Source organism: Salvelinus sp. IW2-2015, linkage group LG32, assembly GCF_002910315.2.
Source record: "Salvelinus sp. IW2-2015 linkage group LG32, ASM291031v2, whole genome shotgun sequence".
NCBI classification, from domain to species: Eukaryota; Metazoa; Chordata; class Actinopteri; order Salmoniformes; family Salmonidae; genus Salvelinus; species Salvelinus sp. IW2-2015.
Window position 1 is genome coordinate 398,073 of NC_036871.1, and position 21,503 is coordinate 419,575.

At 42.9% G+C, this 21,503-nt stretch overlaps 1 protein-coding gene across 3 annotated transcripts in view; it reads right to left on the bottom strand.

The window, feature by feature from the left end:
- efr3a (EFR3 homolog A (S. cerevisiae)) overlaps positions 1–21,503 on the bottom strand; it is a 219,733-nt gene that overhangs the window by 99,197 nt on the left and 99,033 nt on the right. For all 3 annotated transcript variants that reach the window (XM_023976991.2, XM_023976989.2, XM_023976990.2), the window contains exons 6-7: positions 20,546–20,667; positions 14,751–14,900 (exon numbers count right to left, since the gene is read on the bottom strand). In XM_023976991.2, the coding sequence (XP_023832759.1) occupies positions 14,751–14,900; positions 20,546–20,667 (272 nt within the window). The remainder of the gene's footprint in view (positions 1–14,750; positions 14,901–20,545; positions 20,668–21,503) is intronic.

Consider the following 21,503-nt stretch of genomic DNA (forward strand, 5'->3'; position numbering starts at 1 on the left):
CCCATCATTGTAACGATCCCTAACTATTGACACCCCCATAATCAGAATCCTCATTATCATCACCATCCACATCATCCCATTCCTCAGAGGTCGTTTCAAGCAGCACCTTGGTTCAATGTGGCAACGGGACAAAAAGGTTAACCTTGTTGGTGATGTCATTCTGATTGCATTGTCAATATCCTTTTTCAAGAAAAAGGTATCCAAGACACATTGGTGAATGATGATGATGATCTAGTATGAGCTAACCCAACTCAAGCGCACGCAGCCTCGGTCGAATCAATGGCAGTGTTAAGTTGACAGCTGGGCCATAGTAGCTCAGCTGAGATCGTATCAATGTCTCCTTGTGGAGCTAATTTCTTCTCAGGCGTCATATCGCACACCGCCGTGGCTCAGAGTCTATATGACACTAGCAACTTTGCATTCAGGTCACACTCTGGCACCACAAAGACCATTAAAAAGGTATCAGATATCCTTCACCCTATGCTGGCAGGGTTTTGGTAGGCCGAGCCTTCTTTCCCCCAAAAAAACAGCTCCATTACTTATCCTTGGACACGAGATGCGTCAAGGAGAAAGAGGTTGACTTTTCATAATCTCTTCCATCTTTAGGAACAAAATAAACCAGAAATAGGGCGAACAAAATGGAGTTTGCCACAGACCGACCGAAAGATAGTCAACCAGACATTGGGCAAATGGCGGTTTTCGAGAGCATTGCATAAATGTCAGTGGATGTGACATTAAACGCGATGCCAGACCCGGCGTCCAATTTCAGCATACACAATAGCTTTGATGTGCTTCGCCTCTTTCAAATTACACCCCCCCCCCCCCAGACCAACCCTGAGCTGACCCCACGAGGTGCACACATCTTCTACCTTCGACTGAACCGGGAGTGGGGGGGCTACATATTTCTCGCCTGATCTGGAGGACAGTTATCTTCCTAAGCGCAGACTTGACAGTTTAATAGCGCCGCCTTATGAGGGGCCAGGGAGGGAAGAAAGTCACCAGGGAGTATGGGGAATTATTATGGCCCATGGTGGCTTGAGAAATGCATCCTTACATTCCTTTGTTGTTGAATTATTTAAATTATTACACAGTTGCCTAAGCAATGGGTACATTCCCTTTCCTCCTTCCTTCCTTTGTACATATGTTCCTTCCCTCCTTTCTTCTTAAGTACAAACTTACATATATATAGTCCCATCAGAAAGCATCCCTTTACTTTTTCCATATGTTGTGGTGTTACAGCCTGAATTTAAAATGGATTAAATTGAGGTGTGTCACTGGCCTACACACAATAGCCCAATGTCAAAGTGGAATCATTTTCCTATCATTTTTTACAAATGTATTAAAAAATTAAAAGCTGAAATGGCTTCAGTCAATAAGTATTCAACCCCTTTGGGTATGCTTGTCATCGTCAAGGACTAGGGAATTCTATAGGAAAACCTGCTTCAGTCTGCATTCCAACCGACACTGGACGAATTCACCTTTCAGCAGGACAATAACCTAAAACACGAGGCCAAATCTACACGAGTTGCTTCCCCAGGGTTCTACTAAGCTATGTGGAATTATTTTGGAAAGATCCAACCAAGGATCATTTAGCTATTTGATTTAGAATTGTAAATGGTAAAAAAAGATATACTCAAATGATTTGGTAAATTAGCCCAAACAAAAGCATTGAATAACAGATTCACTACATGGAACAACAGATAGTCCCCCAAAACATATAAAGGGAGTTTGTTCTGACAAGTCAAATACATCGGAGATAAACTACATGACCAAAAGTATGTGGACACCTGCTCGTCAAACATCTCATTCCAAAATCATGGGCATTAATACGGAATTGGTCCCCCCTTTGCTGCTATAACAGCCTCCACTCTTCTGGGAAGGCTTTCCACTAGATGCTGGAACATTGCTGCGGGGACTTGCTTCCATTCAGCCACAAGAGCATTAGTGAGGTTGGGCACTGATGTTGGGTGATTAGGCCTGGCTTGCAGTCAGCGTTCTAATTCATCACAAAGGTGTTCGATGAGGTTGAGGTCAGGGCTCTCTGCAGGCCAGTCAAGTTATTGAACACCAATCTCGACAAACCATTTGTCTTGACATCACTTTGTGCACGATGACATTGTCATGTTGAAACAGGAAAGGACCTTCCTCAAACTGTTGGAAGCACGGAATCGTAAAGAATGTCATTGTATGCTGCAGCGTTAAGATTTCCCTTCACCGGAACAAAGGGGCCTGCCCGAACCATGAAAAACAGCTCACCCACCAAACTTTACAGTTGGCAAAATGCATTGGGGCAGGTAGTGTTTTCCTGGCATCCACTAAACCCTGATTCGTTTAGGGCAGCTCCAGGGCAGCTCTAGCAGGGCAGACATTTGACGAACTTGTTGGAAAGGTGGCATCCTATGACGGGGCCACGTTGAAAGTCACTGAGCTCTTTAGGAAGGCCATTCTACTGCCAATGGTTGTATATGGAGACTGCATGGTTGTGTGCTTGATTGTATACACCTTTCAGCAACGGGTGTGGCTGAAATAGCCGAATCCACTAACTTGAACGGGACTCTACATACTTTTGTATACATAGTGTATATAAGAAAGATTATGAAACAGATTTTTGGACATGTATTTAACACATTTTTTTACACTAAACAGTCTCCATATACAGCACCAGTCAAAAGTTTAGACACACGTACTCATTCCAGGGTTTGTCTTTATTTTTACTATTTTCTATATTGTAGAATAATAGTGAAGACATCAACACTATGAAATAACACATATGTAATCATGAAGTAAACAAAAAAGGGTTAAACAATCAAAGTAGCCACCCTTTGCCTTAACGACAGTTCTGCACACTCTTTGAATTCTCTCAACCAGCTTCATTAGGTAGTCACCTGGAATGCATTTCAATTAACTGGTGTCCCTTGTTAAAAGTTAATTTGTGAAATTTCTTTCCTTAATGCCTGTGAGCCAATCAGTTGTGTTGTGACAAGGTAGGGGTGGTATACAGAAGATAGCCCTATTTGGTAAAAGACCAAGTCCATATTATGTCGAGAACAGCTCAAATAAGCAAAGAGAAACGACAGTCCATCATTACTTTAAGACATGAATGTTAGTCAATACGGAACATTTCAAGAACTTTAAAAGTTTCTTCAAGTCCAGTCGCAAAAACCATCAAGCACTATGATGAAACTGGCTCATGAGGATCGCCACAAGAAAGGAACACCTAGAGTTACATCTGCTGCAGAGGAAAAGTTCCTTAGAGTTAACTGCACCTCAGATTGCAGCACCAAATAAATGCTTCACAGAGTTCAAGTAACAGACACATCAACATGCACTGTTCAGAGGAGACTGTGTGAATCAGGCCTTCATGGTCGAATTGCTGCAGAGAAACCACTATTAAAGAACACCAATAAAAAGAAGACATGCTTGGGCTTAGAAACATGAGCAATGGACAATAGACCGGTGGAAATATTTCCTTTGGTCTGATGACTCCAAATTTGAGATTTTTGGTTCCAACTGCTGTGTCTTTGTGAGACGCAGAGTAGGTGAACAGATGATCTCTGCATGTGTGGTTCCCACCGTGAAGCATGGAGGAGGTGGTGTGATGGTGCTTTGCTGGAGACACTGTGATTTATTTAGAATTCAAGGCACACTTAACCAGCATGGCTACCATAGCATTCTGCAGCGATACGCCATCCCATCTGGTTTGCGCTTAGTGGGACTATCATTTGTTTTTCAACAGGGCAATGACCCAAAACAACTCCAGGTGGTGTAAGGGCTATTTGACCAAGAAGGAGTGTGATGCAGCATCAGATGACCTGGCCTCCACAATCACCCGAACTCAACTCAATTGAGATGGTTTGGGATGAGTTGGACTGCAGAGTGAAGGAAATCAGCCAACAAGTGCTCAGCATATGTGGGAACTCCTTCAAGACTGTTGGAAAAGCAGAAGTTGGCAGATCGTCTGTACCGACTTCAGACGAGCCCAAAACCGAGAACACCATTGTGTTTGAGAGAATCTCATCTTTCCATAATAGTTTGAAAGGCCAAACCGTTCGGACCCTACAGACGATTTTGGGAGAGGATCGATTTTCAGGATGTCTCATGTTCTGACAAACACCGCTCTAGCTCTGTCACCGCAGATGCGGAGGTTCTACGTCGGCAGATATGGTGGATTGAGATGCATCAAAGAAAAAATGGATATCTATAGCTTAAACTGACATTTTTAAATGGGGATTCTTTTATTATACTAATTTGATTTCCATTTTCAGATCCGTTTTGCCTTAGAGATCACAGTGAATACAATTACATGACAGGGGGCACCTGATCCTACTGACTCCCCCATGGGGATGAAAACATTCATAACCCTGGTTCTATCATAATATGAGTGAGATGTCTTCAATTACATTTACTACCTCTCCCTGACAGAGTATGTAATACCTACATGTTTCAAGCAGACCAGCATAGTCCCTGTGCCCAAGAACGCCAAGGTAACCTGTCTAAATGACTATCGCCCCATAGCACTCACATCTGTAGCCATGTAATGCTTTGAAAGGCTGGTCATGGCTCACATTAATACCATAATCTCTAACACCCTAGACCCATTCGTATACCACCCCAACAGATCAACAGACGACACAATCTCTATTGCACTACACACTGCCTTTTCCCACTTGGACCAAATAAAGACCTACGTGAGAATGCTGTTCATTGACAGCTCAGTGTTCAACACCATAGTGCCCTCCAAGCTCATCCCTAAGCTAAGGACACAGGGACTGAACACCTCCATTTGCAACTGGATCCTGACCGGATGCCCCCAGGTGATGAGGGTAGGCAACAACACATGCATTCTTAAGTCTCCTTCTGTACTCCCTGTTCAACCACGACTGTGTGGCTGCGCACGACTCCAACACCATCATTAAGTTTGCGACGACGCGACGGTGGTAGGTCTGATCACCAATGACGATGAGACAGCCTATAGGGAGGAGGTCAGAGACCTGGCAGTGTGGTGCCAGGACAACAACCTCTCACTAAACGTCACCAATACAAAGTAGCGGATCGTTCACGACAGGAAACGGAGGGCCGAGCATGCTCCCATTCACATCGAGTGGGCTAAAGTGGAGCGAGTCAAGAGCTTCAAGTTCCTCAGTGTCCACATCACTAAGGATCTATCATTGTCCAAACACACCAACACAGTCGTGAAGAGGGTACGACAACGCCTATTCCCATTCAGGTGGATGAAAATATTTGGCATGGGCCCTCAGATCCTCAAAAATATCTATAGCTGAACCATTGAGAGCATCTTGACTGGCTTCATTACCGCTTGGTATGGTAACTGCTTAGCATCCAATCGCAAAACGCTATAGAGGGTAGTACATACGGCTCAGTACATCATTAGGCCCGAGCTCCCCACAATCCAGGACCTCTATACCAGGCGGTGTCAGCGGAAGGCCCTAAAAATTGACCAAGACTCCAGCCACCCAAGTTATAGAACGTTATCTCTGCTACCGCACAGCAAGCAGTACCAACGCACCAAGTCTGGAACCAACAGGACCGTTAACAGCTTCTACCCCGAAGACATAAGACTGCTAAATAGTTAGTTAAATAGTTAACTAAATAGCAACGACCCTTTTCGCACTATTTAATTTTACTCAACACATATGCTGCTGTTGTTTACTCTGTCCCCTTTTATCATAGTTATATGTACATATCTACCTTACTTGTTGTATATAGCAAAGTTATTGTTACTCATTGTGTATCCATTACTACATGTTTTACTTTTCTATTATTTCTCCATTTTCTTTCTCTCTGCATTGTTGTGAAGGGCCCATCAGTAAGCATTTCACTGTTAGTCCACACCTGTCGTTTACGAAGCATGTGACGATTACATTTGATTAGAGTGCTTTCAAATACATGTTTTGATGTATCACAATGGGATATGGCCAACTCCAATATCGCAGACATGTTCTCCGAAACCAGGGTAGTTCCAAAAAAAGCATCCCTCAGAGGCTCCGACACAGGGAACAGTAGGCGTCAACGAAGGTGCAGTGACATCCTTTTGGTAAAACCTCAAATGTATCCCAACATGCCACATTGCATATCCCTTGTAAAGAGATGCATTTGAACAGTGCCCAAGAGTTAGCCAGACCTCTGGTGGAATGAGTCCTCAGGCCCATCGGGAGCTGTAAACAGTTGCTATTACAAGCCAATATAATAGCCTCCTCTATCCAACGGGATAGTCGTTGATGAGAGGAGCCTACCCTTGCAGGGGGGCGCTACAGAAATGTAGAGTTGGTCGCTCTTGCGTAAGGCTCTCATTCTGTCCAAGTAAATGTGCAATGTGAGTACTGGACAAACGGTGGAGAGGCTCTTCTTCCATGTTAGTGAATGGAGGCGGGTGGAAAGCCACAAGCTCCAAGGCAAGACAATTACCACTGACCATAGTCATAAAGGAAGGTTTAAGTTAACTTGGATAACCTCAGTGCAAACTGTAGGCACAAATGGTAGACTGGCAGTGCGTGAAGCTCACTCACTCTGCAGGCGTAAGGGCGATCAGCAAAGCGGTTTTGAAGGAGAGATATTTCATCTCCACACCTTCCAGCAGCTCAAAAGGCTGCTGTGAAATAGCCTCAAGCAAAATAGTTCCCAAGATGGGGCTAAAGGCTTGGAGACATGGACGTAAGCGACGCGCTCCCTACTGTGTTTTTGTCAAAGCCACTTCTCAAACACATGACACTTGTTTCCGAACATTGAAAAAGGGGCTTTGGCACTCTGAATAAACTCAATGAGGGGTAAGCCTGTCGCATTCAGATTCATCCTCTCACAGGCTTGGCCCAGAGGGCCATGGTTTCTGGGTGAGAAATCTCTTTGTTCATTTGGGTCAGAAGATCCCTGTGTAACAGTAGCTGCCAGGGGTGGTCGTAAAGTAAGAGAGTGATCTTCGCTAACCAGAGCTTTCCTGGCCATCGAGGGGCTACTAAGATGAGGGATAAGCCTTAGGCATAGAGGGGGGAAAAAGCAGAGCAGCACCCTTGGCCAAAGGGTGTGCCAGCGCGTCTACCTCCAGTAGTACTGCTAGCGGAAAGAACAGCGGGCAGTGTGTCTCTTTGTGCGATGCATAGATAGCAATGGTGTTCAACCATATCTCTCCAAGATCTGGTTCACCACTTGGGGATGGAGTCTCCGATCCCCGTATAGCGCAGAGAACAGCGGGCAGTGTGTCTCTTTGTGCGATGCATAGATAGCAATGGTGTTCAACCATATCTCTCCAAGATCTGGTTCACCACTTGAGGATGGAGTCTCCGATCCCCGTATAGGGGATTCCCTTTGGACAAGTCCGCTCCTATATTCAGTACGCCCGGGACATGAGTCGCGCGTAGTGAGAGTAGGTGTGTTCTGCTCCACAGAATAAGTGCCACCCTGGGGGTTGATTGTATGCCACCAGTCGTATTGTCTGTCATGATCAGGATGTGACAATTCCTGAAGGGCAGAAAGTATTTCAATGAAAGGAACACTGTCAGAAGTTTGAGGTAGTTTACATGAGAGAGGCAGAGCTGTCGGGACCAGAAACAAAGATCGAGGGGCTCTGCCAGTGACAGACAGCCGAGAGAAGGTGACCGTTAACTTTTTGATTGAGGTGATTTTGTGTACACAGACGTTGGGCAGATACCCAACGCTGGAAGTCTCTCATTCCCAGTAGACCCAGTGGTACTGAGAAGGAGGATGCCATCAACCCCAAGACTCAAAGATACGTTCTGAGCATAACTGAGCACCCCCCTGCGGAACAGGGAGAGGCACTGTCAGAATGATGTGATAAGGCCGTCCGATAGTGTAGCCCGATAAAATAGATCCAGCTTGACGCTTAGGTATTCTATTCTCTATGTGGGCACCAAACAGCTCTTTTTCTGGTTGATCTTGAACCCTAACTCGGTGAGGTGGGTTAAGAGGGAAGCCGTGTCTCGTACTGCTTTGGTGGAGAATCTTTTTTTTTTTTAACTAGGCAAGTCAGTTAAGAACAAATTGTTATTTACAATGACGGCCTAGCCCGGTCAAACCCTAACCCCTATGATGCTGGGCCAATTGTGTGCCTCCCTATGGGACTCCCAATCACGGCTGGTTGTGATACAGCCCAGGATCGAACCAGGGTCTGTAGTGACGCCTCTAGCACTGAGACGCAGTGCCTTAGACCGCTGCGCCACTCGGGAGCTCTTAATCCCCTGATTCTGCGGGGCGCAACAGCCGCCTCCACACACTTGTTGAACATGCGGGGACCGATGTTGATGTTGATGGCCGAAGGGGACACCAAGGTATTCATAGGCTGTTCCCTGAATGGAAAACCTGAGAAACCTCCTGTGTGCTGGTATTACGTAAAAATAAGGGCCCTGTAGGTCGATTGAAGTGAACCAGTCGCCTTGACGAAAAGAGCGAGACAGCACGTTGACCATAAGCACATGGACCTTTTCAGATGGCTGTTGAGGACCCATATGTCCAGAATGGGGTGCATCCAAATTGTCGGTCTTCCACAGCTACTTCAAAAAGAGCAGAGGGGAGAGTTGTGGCATGGAGGTTTTAGTGAGCCCCTTCCATCTTCCCTGTGAGCGGACGCATAGGAATGAGCCGCTGCATGATGGGTAGGGTTTTAGGAGCACAGATATAACTCTCCCCATTCTGATGGGGGGGAAAGTCTGTGCTGCACCCGAGAGGGACACGGCATGAACTGTTGCTGCCCCTTTCTGACGCTGGGGATGGACCCTTCCAGGGAATCTCCGGGCGGGACCTTGAAGCGGCCGCTGCACATGACCGTTTCCCCCACTGTCTGCCTTTGTCTTGGACTGTGGGTTTGCAGCCTGGCGTTAGCAAACTGCCCTCTCCCTAATGCAGAGTCTTGGCTTGTAGAGGGGAGACCGGGTTGCCACGTACCCGGGTCTGCGAGTCAGGAGGTGGCAAGGCTAGCCTTGACGCGGTAGCTGATTCTGTTTTTGAGTCGATTGGCCAGAGAACCTAGTAGGTCGGGCTGGTCAAGTAAGTTAGCACAAAAACAACTGAACGTTATGTGAACTATGCAAGCTGAGCTGGTGTGCTAGCTGAGGTAGGCCGTCTGAGCATTTTGCCTAGCTTAGGTTAGCTGGGTCTACATTTAATCTGAGGTGAACTATACACGAGAGCTAAGCTAGCAATTGCAAGACGGTGGTTAGCTAGCTAGCTATGTGTTATTATATCTTTCAAAAAACAGCGCGGTAGAAAGGACTAACGTTAGCCAAACTACAAAAATGTTGTTGCCCTGAATTTAGCAGGTGCTATCGACAGATCATTTGGAAAAAGTCATGGACTACTTTCTGCACATGCACCGGAGTGACTTGACAACTTGGCCAAACAAGATGTAGCTACAAACAAAACTGAGTTCCAGTCTGCCATGAAGCGTTCATCCATGTATATGGGTAAGAGTCTAGCTACATTTTCAGATATTATATGTTTTCATTGCAAGTTAAAGCGTACTGTTAGCTAGTAAATGTTAGCTTGCTAGCTCGCTAGCTAACATTATGTGTATGATCTGTGTAGTAATATTATTCGAATCAGAAATCCATTTGCATTACTAGTTATTGCTTAATATTAGCTAGCTAATTTTGAACATTGTTGGTTAGCTCTTTAGCTACCTGCAGATTCATACTACAGCTAAGACAATATGTGTAGTAGTACGAGTTGAGATTATACCAGTTCATTGTTTAGCTAGATAGCTAAAGTACATCTCTAAACTCCACTTCGCCAGATGATTATATGACCCTTCCAGTTAGCCAGATGTGTCTGGTGGTGGTTACGGCAATCTATTGAACATGTCTAGACAATAGTGTCCCATCCACTTAGCTAGATGTAGCTGGGGGGTGGTTATAGCATGTCCTTCACATGACTCATCAACTTAGATAAGTGTGTTGGGCAAGCGTCATCTAATAATTATACAATATTCTTTATCTTATTATTTTTATCCGGACACGTTCTGTTTTTGATATAGCTACTATGCAAGTAACCGTTTCACTGTACCATTTACAACTTCTGTATCCTGTGAATGTGACAAATAAACTTAGATTTTATTTGATCTAGTGTGTGTTTACCAGAGATGGTAATATGAAAAACATCATAACCTGCACCAAAGTCAGATTAGGATACAGGACAAGGACTAGATAAAGTGTATTTTTACCTGGAGTTTATCCTTATTGTAGGCTACTACTTTTACCACTTTTAGTCTTGAAATCTTTGGTAGTTTACTAAACTACTCACTCCGTCTAGCACATAGCCTCACATATCAATCCTTAAAGAGATGGGTGGGGCTAAGGCTTAAGAGGTTGGGAACGATGCTGAATGGGTGTAGACAAAGAAGAGCTCTCCAGTAGGTGTACCAAAACATTAAAGGGATATTTTCTAAAAAATGCGGCCACAGGTTTATCAGCTTTCCAAGCAGAATTACTTTCCCAATGTTCCTCAACTGCAGTGTATGATATACAATTTTCTAGGTCTCTACTTTTATCCAATGTAAAAAACGCAATTTCACATTTTTCTACATAAGACCGAATCGAGGCAGTTGGCCACAAATATAGTAGAAAGAGTAGAAAATGCAAAAAAGTATAAAATTAATTTTACTTCAACACAAAGAGACGAGAGCAGAGGTCCTACGTTCGGCAGCGTTAACCTTGCGGTGCGCTTAATAACAGTTAAGCAGGGATCAAGTCGTGCTGAGGAGAGCTTCAGGAGCGTAGTAAACTTCGCAAGGAAGAGAGCGAGAATAACCAGTGGGCGGGTGAGTGGCGCCTTATAAAACGGGAGGGGCTCACCTCATTCACCAGTCAACCTGTCTGTTTCTGACAGACGTCGTGTGATTGGTTCTTCCTAGTAGTGATCCGCCTACTGCGAATCCCATTGTGGTACATAAAAAATAGCATTTGAATGAACCCCTTTACTTCTGATCTTCTCTGCGGGTAAACTACATGATTCAAAAAGTATGCTAGCATGAATAACCTGTACAAAGATGGGTGTATCATGACTGCTCACTTTTATCTTGACCACATTGTGCAACGCAACAACTTCAAGAGAAAGGGACGCAACCAATGTCCTTGGTTATACTGTAGTCACAGAAAAGCCATGTACTTTGTGAATACCATGTGATTGACAGGCGACGAGCTAAAAAAGGTGCTGTAGAATGTGTCGTTTACCCCTCCCCACCTAGCCCCAAGTGTCATTACCTTGATGAGGCGGTAAACATGTGGCGAAAACAAATGTTAAGAGACAGATACTGTTGTGGTAGGTGTATCAAACTGGAATTCCTCAGCATGCGGCAGTGCTCGTCTGCTGTTCGAAGAGAGCTCCATGTATAAGAACAGGGGAAAAAAAGTCTGCCACCAAAAATAGCTTTGTTCACATGGAAACCACCTGGAGGGAAGGAGAACAGAGAGAGAGAGGAGGCTAGAAAAGAGAGGGGAGAAGGAGAGACTAGAGACAGAGGAGAGAGATAAAGGGAGCAAGAGAGAGATGTCTGTATTTTGCACCGGGGGATAGGAGAGTAGAGAGGAGGGTAAAGCTTTATCTCCACAAACCTGTCCTGTCTCGTCAAGGTGTCTAAATCTTAATCTCCAGTGGGGTAAATCTCGGGCGTGGGCAAGAGCCTGGCTCAACGGCTGCCTCCGGTTCTGGTCCCTCTCCTAACGGTTTCTCTGTATGGAATATAATCAAGCTTCTCTCCCTTCTCCAGAAGAACTATGTCAATTCCCCATCGTCACTCATCCTCCTCGGGCTAATGGAAAATCTCAGGAGAGGGCCTGAGTCCCAAAGGGCAAGCTATTCCATATATAGTGTACTACTTTTGCCCAGGGCCCATAGGAAAGCCCCCATAGGGCCCTGGTCAAAAGCATTGCACAATATATGGAATAGGTTGCCATTTGGGACGGAATATGAGACTGCGCTAGGCGTCTGGGGAGTTTGTAGAACACAATATTACCCATGCTAAAATTGGGACGCTATGTGTTTATACAGTGCATTCAGAAAGTATTCAGACCACTTTACTTTTTCCACATTTTGTTAGGTTACAGCCTTATTCTAAAATAGTCTCACCAGAAATGTTTGATCGGGTTCAAGTCTGGGCTCTGGCTGGGCCAGTCAAAAATATTTAGAGTCTTGTCCTGAAGCCATGGCTGTGTGCTTAGGGTCATAGTCCTGTTAGGAGCTGAACCTTTGCCCAAGAATGAGCGCTCTGGAGCAGGTTTTCATCGAGGATCTCTGCACTTTGCTCCTTTCATCTTTCCCTCGATCGTGACTAGTCTCCCAGTCCCTGCCTCTGAAAAACATCCCCACAGCATGATGCTGCCAAAACCAACATGCTTCACCGTAGGGATGGTGCCAGGTTTCCTCCAGACGTGACACATGGCATTCAGGCCAAAGAGTTCAATCTTGGTTTCATCAGACCAGAGAATCTTGTTTCTTATGGTTTGAGTCCTTTAGGTGCCTTTTCTCAAACTCCAAGTGGACTGTCATGTGCCTTTAACTGAGGAGTGGCTTCAGTATGGTCCCTCTACCATAAAGGCCTGATTGGTGGAGTGCTGCAGAGATGGTTGTCTTTCTGGAAAGTTTTTCCATCTCCAAAGAGGAACTCTAGAACTCTGTCAGAGTGACCATTGGGTTCTTGGTCACATCCCTGACTAAGGCCCTTCTCCCCCAATTGCGCAGTAGGAAGAGTTTGTGGTTCCAAACATCTTCCATTTAAGAATGATGGAGGCCACCTTGTTCTTGGTGACCTTCAATGCTGCAGACATTTTTTGGTACCCGTCCCAAGATCTGTGCCTTGAAATAATCCTGTCTCGGAGCTCTACGGACAATTCCTTATGGCTTAGTTTTTCCTCTGACATGCACTGTCAACACTGGGACCCAAATATCGACAGGTGTGTGCCTTTCCAAATAAAGTCCAATCAATTGAATTTACCACAGCTGGACTCAAATCAAGTTGTAGAAACATCAAGGATGATCAAAGGAAACAGGATGCACCTGAGCTCAATTTTGAGTCTCATTGCAAAGGGTCTGAATAGTCAAGTAAATAAGGTTTCTGTTTTTTATTTTTAATACATTTGCAAATACTTCTAAAAACCTGTTTTCGCTTTGTCATTATGGTGTATTGTGTGTAGCTTGATGAGGAAATAAAACAATTTCATACATTTTAGAATAAGGCTGTAACGTAACAAAATGTGGAAAAAGTCAAGGGGTCTGAATACTTTCCGAAATGCACTGGACACAGCTTACTGATCATAGAAAGGTGCAGACGTAGATTCAGGGGGGTTCTGTTTCAATTAAGAAAGAAGAGTGGTGGTGGATTACCACTCGGAAAGAATGACAAAGGGAGAAGAGCAATAGATGAGGGGGGGGGGNGGGGGAAGGGATGCATTTTCTGAGAGCTAGCTGATGTCTATTGAGAAGAAATATGTGAATTCAAACAGTCTTTTAACTATAACATAAAAATGTCACTTAACAGAAGCGCTTATCCAAAGTGACGTACAGTACAGTGTGTGCATACGCTTTTAAAATGTGCATGTGATCCCTGTGGGAATTTAACTAGTGTCTATATAGTGAAAAAAGCAGTGAAGATTCCTGAAAAGTTAGCAATGGCCAGTGTTTTCCCATCCTCTTTAGACTGGAACTTAGGGCCCTTGATCTAAGCCTTATATTCTTATAGATAAACAGGTTCACCTTAAGACCTGGTTTCAAATATGATGTGTTGTCCCTGAGTGTTTGATTGTGCACATTGAGTGCCAGATGGGCAGGGTTTGCATTTTTAGGACTATTCAACTGATTCCATAAGTTGCCGGAAAAGCTAAATCAAGCCTAGCTAAAATATTTGAACTTATCCATCTTTTTCTTTCGTTTAACATTATTTTTGAATAAGAAGGGGCAATAGACAAGAGGAAATGACAGAGAGGGATCGAACCCTTGCCTCAAGGGGCAATATATAGTTGATTAGTTAAAATTCCCAAAGGGATTATATACACATAATACAAATGTATGCTCTCACTGTACTACAAGTCTATTTAGATAAAAGCATCTGCTAAATGGAATATTATATAATTATATTAAAGAGGCAATCTGTGATTGCAACATCCATGTTTGGACTTTTGTATTTATGTTATATAGCATTTGATTATTGAAGAATAGAACGTAAAATGCCTCGAACTTAGTTCAACTGTCTAACCTCATCAGAACCCAAAATATAAAGATGTTTTACTGCTTTGTTTGTAAACAATGTATTTGTAAATAAACACTAAACAAATTGTATTTGTCACATGCGCCAAATACAACAGGTAAATACAGCCTTACCGTGAAATGCTTACTTGCAAGCCCTTAACCAACAATGCAGTTCAAGACATAAAGTTAAGAAAATATTCACTAAATAAACTAAAGTAAAAGGTAAAATAAAAAGTTAAAAAAATAGATAAATAAAAAATGCTTAAAACTATCATTTTGCTCTCATGGACAGTCATCCTTGCATCCATAGGTCTGTCTATGAATTTGAGAGTGGTTGCATTTTTCCAGCCCCATCCCTCAGCTGTTTGCCATATCTGTGGCCTGTTTGTTGTGATTTGAACTGCAGATGACTACTTTAAGTAGACAAGTTGTGACAATCAGGACCACCTCCCAGGACTAATTGTTGATTTATTGATGTTAGTTCATAAATATGTATTTCAATGTCTATGACTGCCATGTGGGTATATATATATATTTTTATGTACCTGTCTAGGTCCTCGGCATCCTGCATGTTGAACAGCATGGAGGGGATGAGTTTATCCATGTGCTGGGGCTCCCAGATGATGGCCTGAAGCTCATCGTTCACCGTCTTCCTCACCACGCCCTGCAGCCCTTTGATACCGGCCACACGGATCCTACACAGGATACAAACACACACACATTTTAAATACTATATTTGAAGGACTTAAACATTTCAAAGGTCACATTTTATTGGGAAAGTATTCAGACACCTTCCCCTTTTCCACATTTGTGACATGTTTCAGGAAACTATGCGTATGTCGCAAGTCACTACTTCACAGGAGAGGCATTTTTTTTCAACATTTGTTTTTTGCCAGAAATGCCTTCTGGAACATGTGAACATTCATGTGCCTTCATAACAAACTTGTATGCCATCTGTAAATACGAGTAACTGTTAAATTATGAGCCTACTTGATTTAGCCAGGAACCTTCCCGCTAGCCATGATTGACTGAAATAGATGGGCTGGACATGTCGAGAGATGAGATCGGATTGGTCTGCCATGTAGCACGCTTCTATCTATAACATGAGCTGGTCAGTATGTGTAGGTTATCCTTTCTAACACATCTTTGTTTGAAGTCATCACGTAGTAGAACTGCAAAAAAGTGTGGTTCTCCACTTTCTGGAGGACCGAGATTTGAAATCAGTGGAATGCTTGGTGGAAGCAGAGTTTGATAGCTAAGGAAATTGAGAAAATTCTGCCGTTTGATTGCAAATATATAGAGGGAGTTGAAAAGAGAACACACAGAAGGCTGTTGTATAACAAAGCGGTCTCCAGATTACATCTTCAAACTAAGGGCAACCATGGTATCCGTGACAGAGGGAGAAGAGTCCATTCATATGGGTAAGATAGTCTAGCTAGCTACATTTTCAGATATATGTTTCTAATTTGAAAGTTAAAGCGTACTGTTAGCTAGCTAGCTAATGTTAGCTGGCTTGCTCGCTAGCTAACGTTACGTGTATGATCTGTGTTGTAATATTACTTCTTATCATTTGCATTGCTAGTTATAGCCTAATGTTAGATAGCTAGCTAACATTGAACCGGGTTGGTTAGCTACCTGCAGATTCATACAGGGTAGTATGAGTCGGGATTATGGTTAATTGTTTAGCAAGCTAGCTACTTGTCTAAACAAAATACTCCACTATATAGGTATCAATTTCACTACACCTTTTGTAACCTGTGCATGTGACAAATAAACTTAGATTTTATTTTATATACTATGTGTTTACCAGACGGTAATGTGAAGAACATGACCTGGATCAAAGTCAAATTAGGATATAACGTTAGGCCAACAAGACAAAGTCCATGTAAAAAAACTATGTTTGAAAGAAAAGCAGGGCATTCTAACACACAACCGCAAGATATTTTCTGTAATTGACTCGCCATTACCTAGTAAATAATGATCTTGTTGTGAGTTTATTTTCCTGTAATAATGAAGACAAATTAGCTAAAGTGAAGAAGTTGTCAGCTATATGATATGGTCCTTATTTGAACTGACTAGCCAGCTAACGTAACATTAGCTAGCTAGCTAAGAAGCTAGAAATGAACCAAAACATTGTTCAGAAAGTTGCTAGATTGACAAATACTAAATACATTTTTAAACAGGTGGGTTAATTGGTGTTAAAATACATTAGTTATGCTATTTTGGACAAACAGGCAGCCTCTAGTTTTTGTATTTATACTGTTTCATAACGAAAACGACAAGTTTGATGTCGGACAACAATAGAATGTTCATGATGTAACTGCGACAACTATCGATAGATGTGGTATAAGCCAGTCTTAGTTAGTTTAGTACATGACATCACATGTGAATCCTTAAAGAAATTGGTGGGGCTAAGGCTTAAGAGGGTGTGAACAACGCTGAATGAGTGTAGACAAAGAGCTCTCCAGTAGGTTTACCAAAAACTCAAGGGCCATTTTCTCAAAAGTGAGGTCCCAAGTTTATCAACTTTCAAAGCAGAATTACTTTACCAATGTTCCTCAACTGTAGTGTATGATATACCATTTTCTAGCTCTGAGTCTTCACTTTTATCCAATGTAAAAAAAAACATTTCAAATGTTGCTACATATCTAAATGTTGAAAGTGCGTAGGTGACAGAGAGAAACAAAATGGTGCAGTTTGAAGCCATCTGGCTGAGAGTGATGTGGGCGCTGGAGATAGGGGTGTGAGCAGGTGGATCTGGGCAGGTGTGATGTCGATGTTTGTGTGTGTCTGTATGCTGTCATTTGATTGTGTAAGTTTTGTATTGTTTAAAAAAATAACAAACCATGGCAGACTTGGTTGTAGCTAGATATATCGGAGTCGCGTATGGGTCAATTTAGCATTTTCCTAACATTAATGTCCTTCTCCTAACCTGACATGCTAATTCTCCTAACCTGCAGCTTAAGTTCTCAGAACCTGCTGCGAAAAGTCACTTCTGCTGGTCAAAACCGGCAGACCTGCCCTGAGAACAGTGAAAGTATCCACAAATGCAAAACATATTGAATAACCTTAGCCAAAAATCGAATTAACCTTAACCAGAAATCTAAAAATGGGATTGAGGAGTACACCACATCTGTCATTGGCTTCATCAATAAGTGCATCGATGACGTCGTCCCCACAGTGACCGTACGTACCTACCCCAACCAGAAGCTATGGACTACAGGCAACATCCGCACTGAGCTAAAGGCTAGAACTGCCGCTTTCAATGAGCGGGACACGGAAGCTTATAAGAAATCCCGCTATGCCCTCCGATGAACCATCAAACAGGCAAAGTGTCAATACAGGACTAACATCGATTCGTACTACACCGGCCCATGTTAAAAAGCTAACGTTTAAGTTCCTTGCTCAGAACATGAGAACATATGAAAGCTGGTGGTTCCATTTAATATGAGTCTTCAATATTCCCAGGTAAGAAGTTTTAGATTGTAGTTATTATAGGAATTATAGGACTATTTCTCTCTATACCATTTGTATTTCATATACCTTTGACTATTGGATGTTCTTATAGGCACTTTAGTATTGCCAGTGTAACAGTATAGCTTCCGTCACTCTCCTCGCCCCTACCTGGGCTCGAACCAGGAACACATCGAAAACAGCCACCTTCGAAGCATTGTTATCCATTGCAAGGGGAACAACTACTTCAAGCTCTCAGGGTGAGTGCCGTCACTGATTGAAACGCTATTAGCGTGCAACCCGCTATATAGCTAGCCATTTCACATTGGTTACACCAGCCTAATCTCGGGAGTTGATAGGCTTGAAGTCATAAACAGCTCAATGCTTGAAGCACAACGAAGAGCTGCTGGCAAACGCACGAAAGTGCTGTTTGATTGAATGCTTACGAGCCTGCTGTTGCCTACCACCGCTCAGTCAAACTGCTCTATCAAATATCAAATCATAGACTTAATTATAACATAACACACAGAAATACGAGCCTTAGGTCATTCATATGGTCAAATCCGGAAACTATCATTTTGAAAACAAAACTTTTATTCTTTCAGTGAAATACGGAACGGTTTCGTATTTTATCTAACGGGTGGCATCCCTAAGTCTAAATATTGCTGTTATATTGTACAACCTTCAATGCTATGTCATAATTATGTACAATTCTGGCAAATTAATTACGGTCTTTGTTAGGAATAAATGGTCTTCACACAGTTCGCAACGAGCCAGGCGGCCTAAACTGCTGCATATACCCTGACTGCATGCACGGAATGCTAGAGAAGTGACAATTTCCCTAGTTAAAAGAAAGTCATGTTAGCAGGCAATATTAACTAAATATGCAGGTTTAAAAATATATACTTGTGTATTGATTTTAAAGAAAGGCATTGATGTTTATGGTTAGGTAGACATTGGTGCAACGACAGTGCTTTTTTCACGAATGTGCTTGTTAAATCATCACCCGTTTGGAGAAGTAGGCTGTGATTCGATGAGAAATGAACAGGCATCACATCGATTATATGCAACGCAGGACACGCTACATAAACTAGTAATATCACCAACCATGTGTAGTTAACTAGTGATTATGTTAAGGTTGATTGTTTTTTATAAGATAAGTTTAATGCTAGCTTCTTGCTGCACTTGCGTAACAGGTAGTCAGCCTGCCACGCAGGCTCCTCGTGGAGTGCAAAGTAAGGCAGGCGGTTAGAGCGTTGGACTAGTAACCGGAAGATTGCAAGATCGAATCCCCGAGCTGACAAGGTAAAAATCTGTCGCTCTTCCCCTGAACAAGGCAGTTAACTCACCGTTCCAAGGCCGTCATTGAACATAAGAATGTGTTCTTAACTGACTTGCCTAGTTAAATAAAGGTAAAAAAAACAAATAATAATACAATTAAAATAAATCGGCCACAATCGGTGTCCAAAAATGCCGATTACTGATTGTTATGAAAACATGAAATCGGCCCTAATTAAATCGCCATTCCGATTAAAATCGGTCGACCTCTACTACAAAGGGAAGCACAGCCGAGAGCTGCCCAGTGACACGAGCCTACCGGACGAGCTAAACTACTTCTATGCTCGCTTCGATGCAAGTAACACTGATGCATGCATGAGAGCATCAGCTGTGCCGGAAGACTGTGATCACCCTCTCTGCAGGCGATGTGAGTAAGACCTTTAGACAGGTCGACATTCACAAGGCCGCAGGGCCAGACCGATTACCAGGCCGTGTACAGCGAGTATGCGCTGACCAACTAGCAAGTGTCTTCACTGACATTTTCAACCTCTCCCTATCCGAGTCTGTAATACCAACATGTTTTAAGCAGAACACTATAGAATGCCAAGGTAATCTGCCGACCCGTAACACTGTCGGCAGCCATGAAGTGCTTTGAAAGGCTGGTCATGGCTCACATCAACACCATCATCCCAGAAACCCGAGACCCACTCCAATTTGCATACCGCCCCAACAGATCCACAGATGATGCAATCTCTATTGCACTCCACACTGCCCTTTCCCACCTGGACAAAAGAAACACCTATGTGAGAATGATATTCATTGACTACAGCTCAGCATCCAACACCATAGTGCCCTCAAAGCTCACCAGTAAGCTAAGGACCCTGGGACTAAACACCTCCCTCTGCAACTGGATCCTGGACTTCTTGACGGGCCGCCCCCAGGTGGTAAGGTTAGGCAACAACATTTTTTTTTTTTTTAAATAAATAATTACAGCAATATTGGTGGTGGGATGAGGTCTCTCTGCAGAGAGTGAATCATAGTCATCTGAATATATTTCTGGTGTCTTTATTAGATTAAGGAAGAGCAAGCATCTCTGGTGGAACAGGCGTCCCTCTGAAGCGCCTGCGTATAAAGCGATGCATGTTGGTTTGCTAGTGTTTGGTCTGTTATCTAATAAACGTTGCGCTGCCTTTCTTTCCATTGTTATGGGTATTCTTTGGTTGTTTTCTGTTGCTTTCTTTCCATCATCTCATGAAAGCAGCGAGCTATGGATTTAGCATAAGTGATTTGGAGATGAATAGGATTATTATAACAATCAGTAAGACTGGCTACTGTATGTAATTAACTAGCGTACTACTTAGACTTCCATTCTCCTTTTACATTTTTTTTGTTGGTGGGCCATTCTTTTATGGCATGAAAATCTGTGTGTGGCTTTAAAGCGATACACTGGTTAACCAAAATTACAACTTTACATATTTGCTTCCTTACTTGTCTATGGACAAGGAGAAAATGGCAATTTCCCCACAGTGAGCAAAATTTAATTCAAGTGAAAAATCCCTTTAATAATTTTTTTGTTCAAGGTTTATTTTCAAGCCTGTTATTTCCTCACCTGGTTCTGGTCTCAGGGTCTTCGTGGGTTGAGTGGCACATGGCGCTGAACTGGGAGACAAAGAAGTCGTAGCGCCGGTGGTAGGACGGTGTGTCCTCCTCGATGTTGGCAAACTTGACAAACTGTCGGAGGCAGAGGGAGAGACTAGTGTAAATGGCAATTCTAATGACCCAATTAACTTATTGGAAGATACAGTACCAGTCAAAAGTTGACACACCTACGCATTCAAGGGTTTTTCTTTATTTTTACTATTTTCTACATTGCAAAATAATAAAGACATCAAAACTATGAAATAACACATGGAATCATGTAGTAACCAAAAAAAGTGTTAAACAAATCAAATGATATTTTATATTTGAGATTCTTCAAAGTAGCCACCACTTTCCTTGACAGCTTTGCACACTCTTGGCATTCTGTAAACCAGCTTTATGAGGAAGTCACCTGGAATGCATTTCAATTAACAGATGTGCCTTGTTAAAAGTTAATTTGTGGAATTTCTTTCATTCTTAATGCGTTTAAGCCAATCAGTTGTGTTGTGACAAGATAGGGGGGTATACAGAAGATAGCCCTATTTGGGAAAAGAACAAGTCCATATTATGGCCAGAACAGCTCAAATATGCAAAGAGAAATGACAGTCCATCATTACTTTTAGACATGAAGTTCAGTCCGGAAAATGTCAAGAACTTTGAAAGTTTCTTCAAGTGCAGTCGCAAAAACCATCAAGTGCTATGTTGAAACTGGCTGTCATGAGGACCGCCACAGAAAAGAAGACCCAGAGTTCCATCTGCTGCAGAGGATATGTTCATTAGAGTAGTCATCAATAACTACGCAGAGGATAATGCAATAGTGTTACCAGGACGCCACCCAGGACAAAAACACTTTGGTGGAAAGCTGCTGCTATCCCATGTGACAAAAGCAGCAGTGTGGCGTCTTTACAAGGAATCAATGACTACACTTG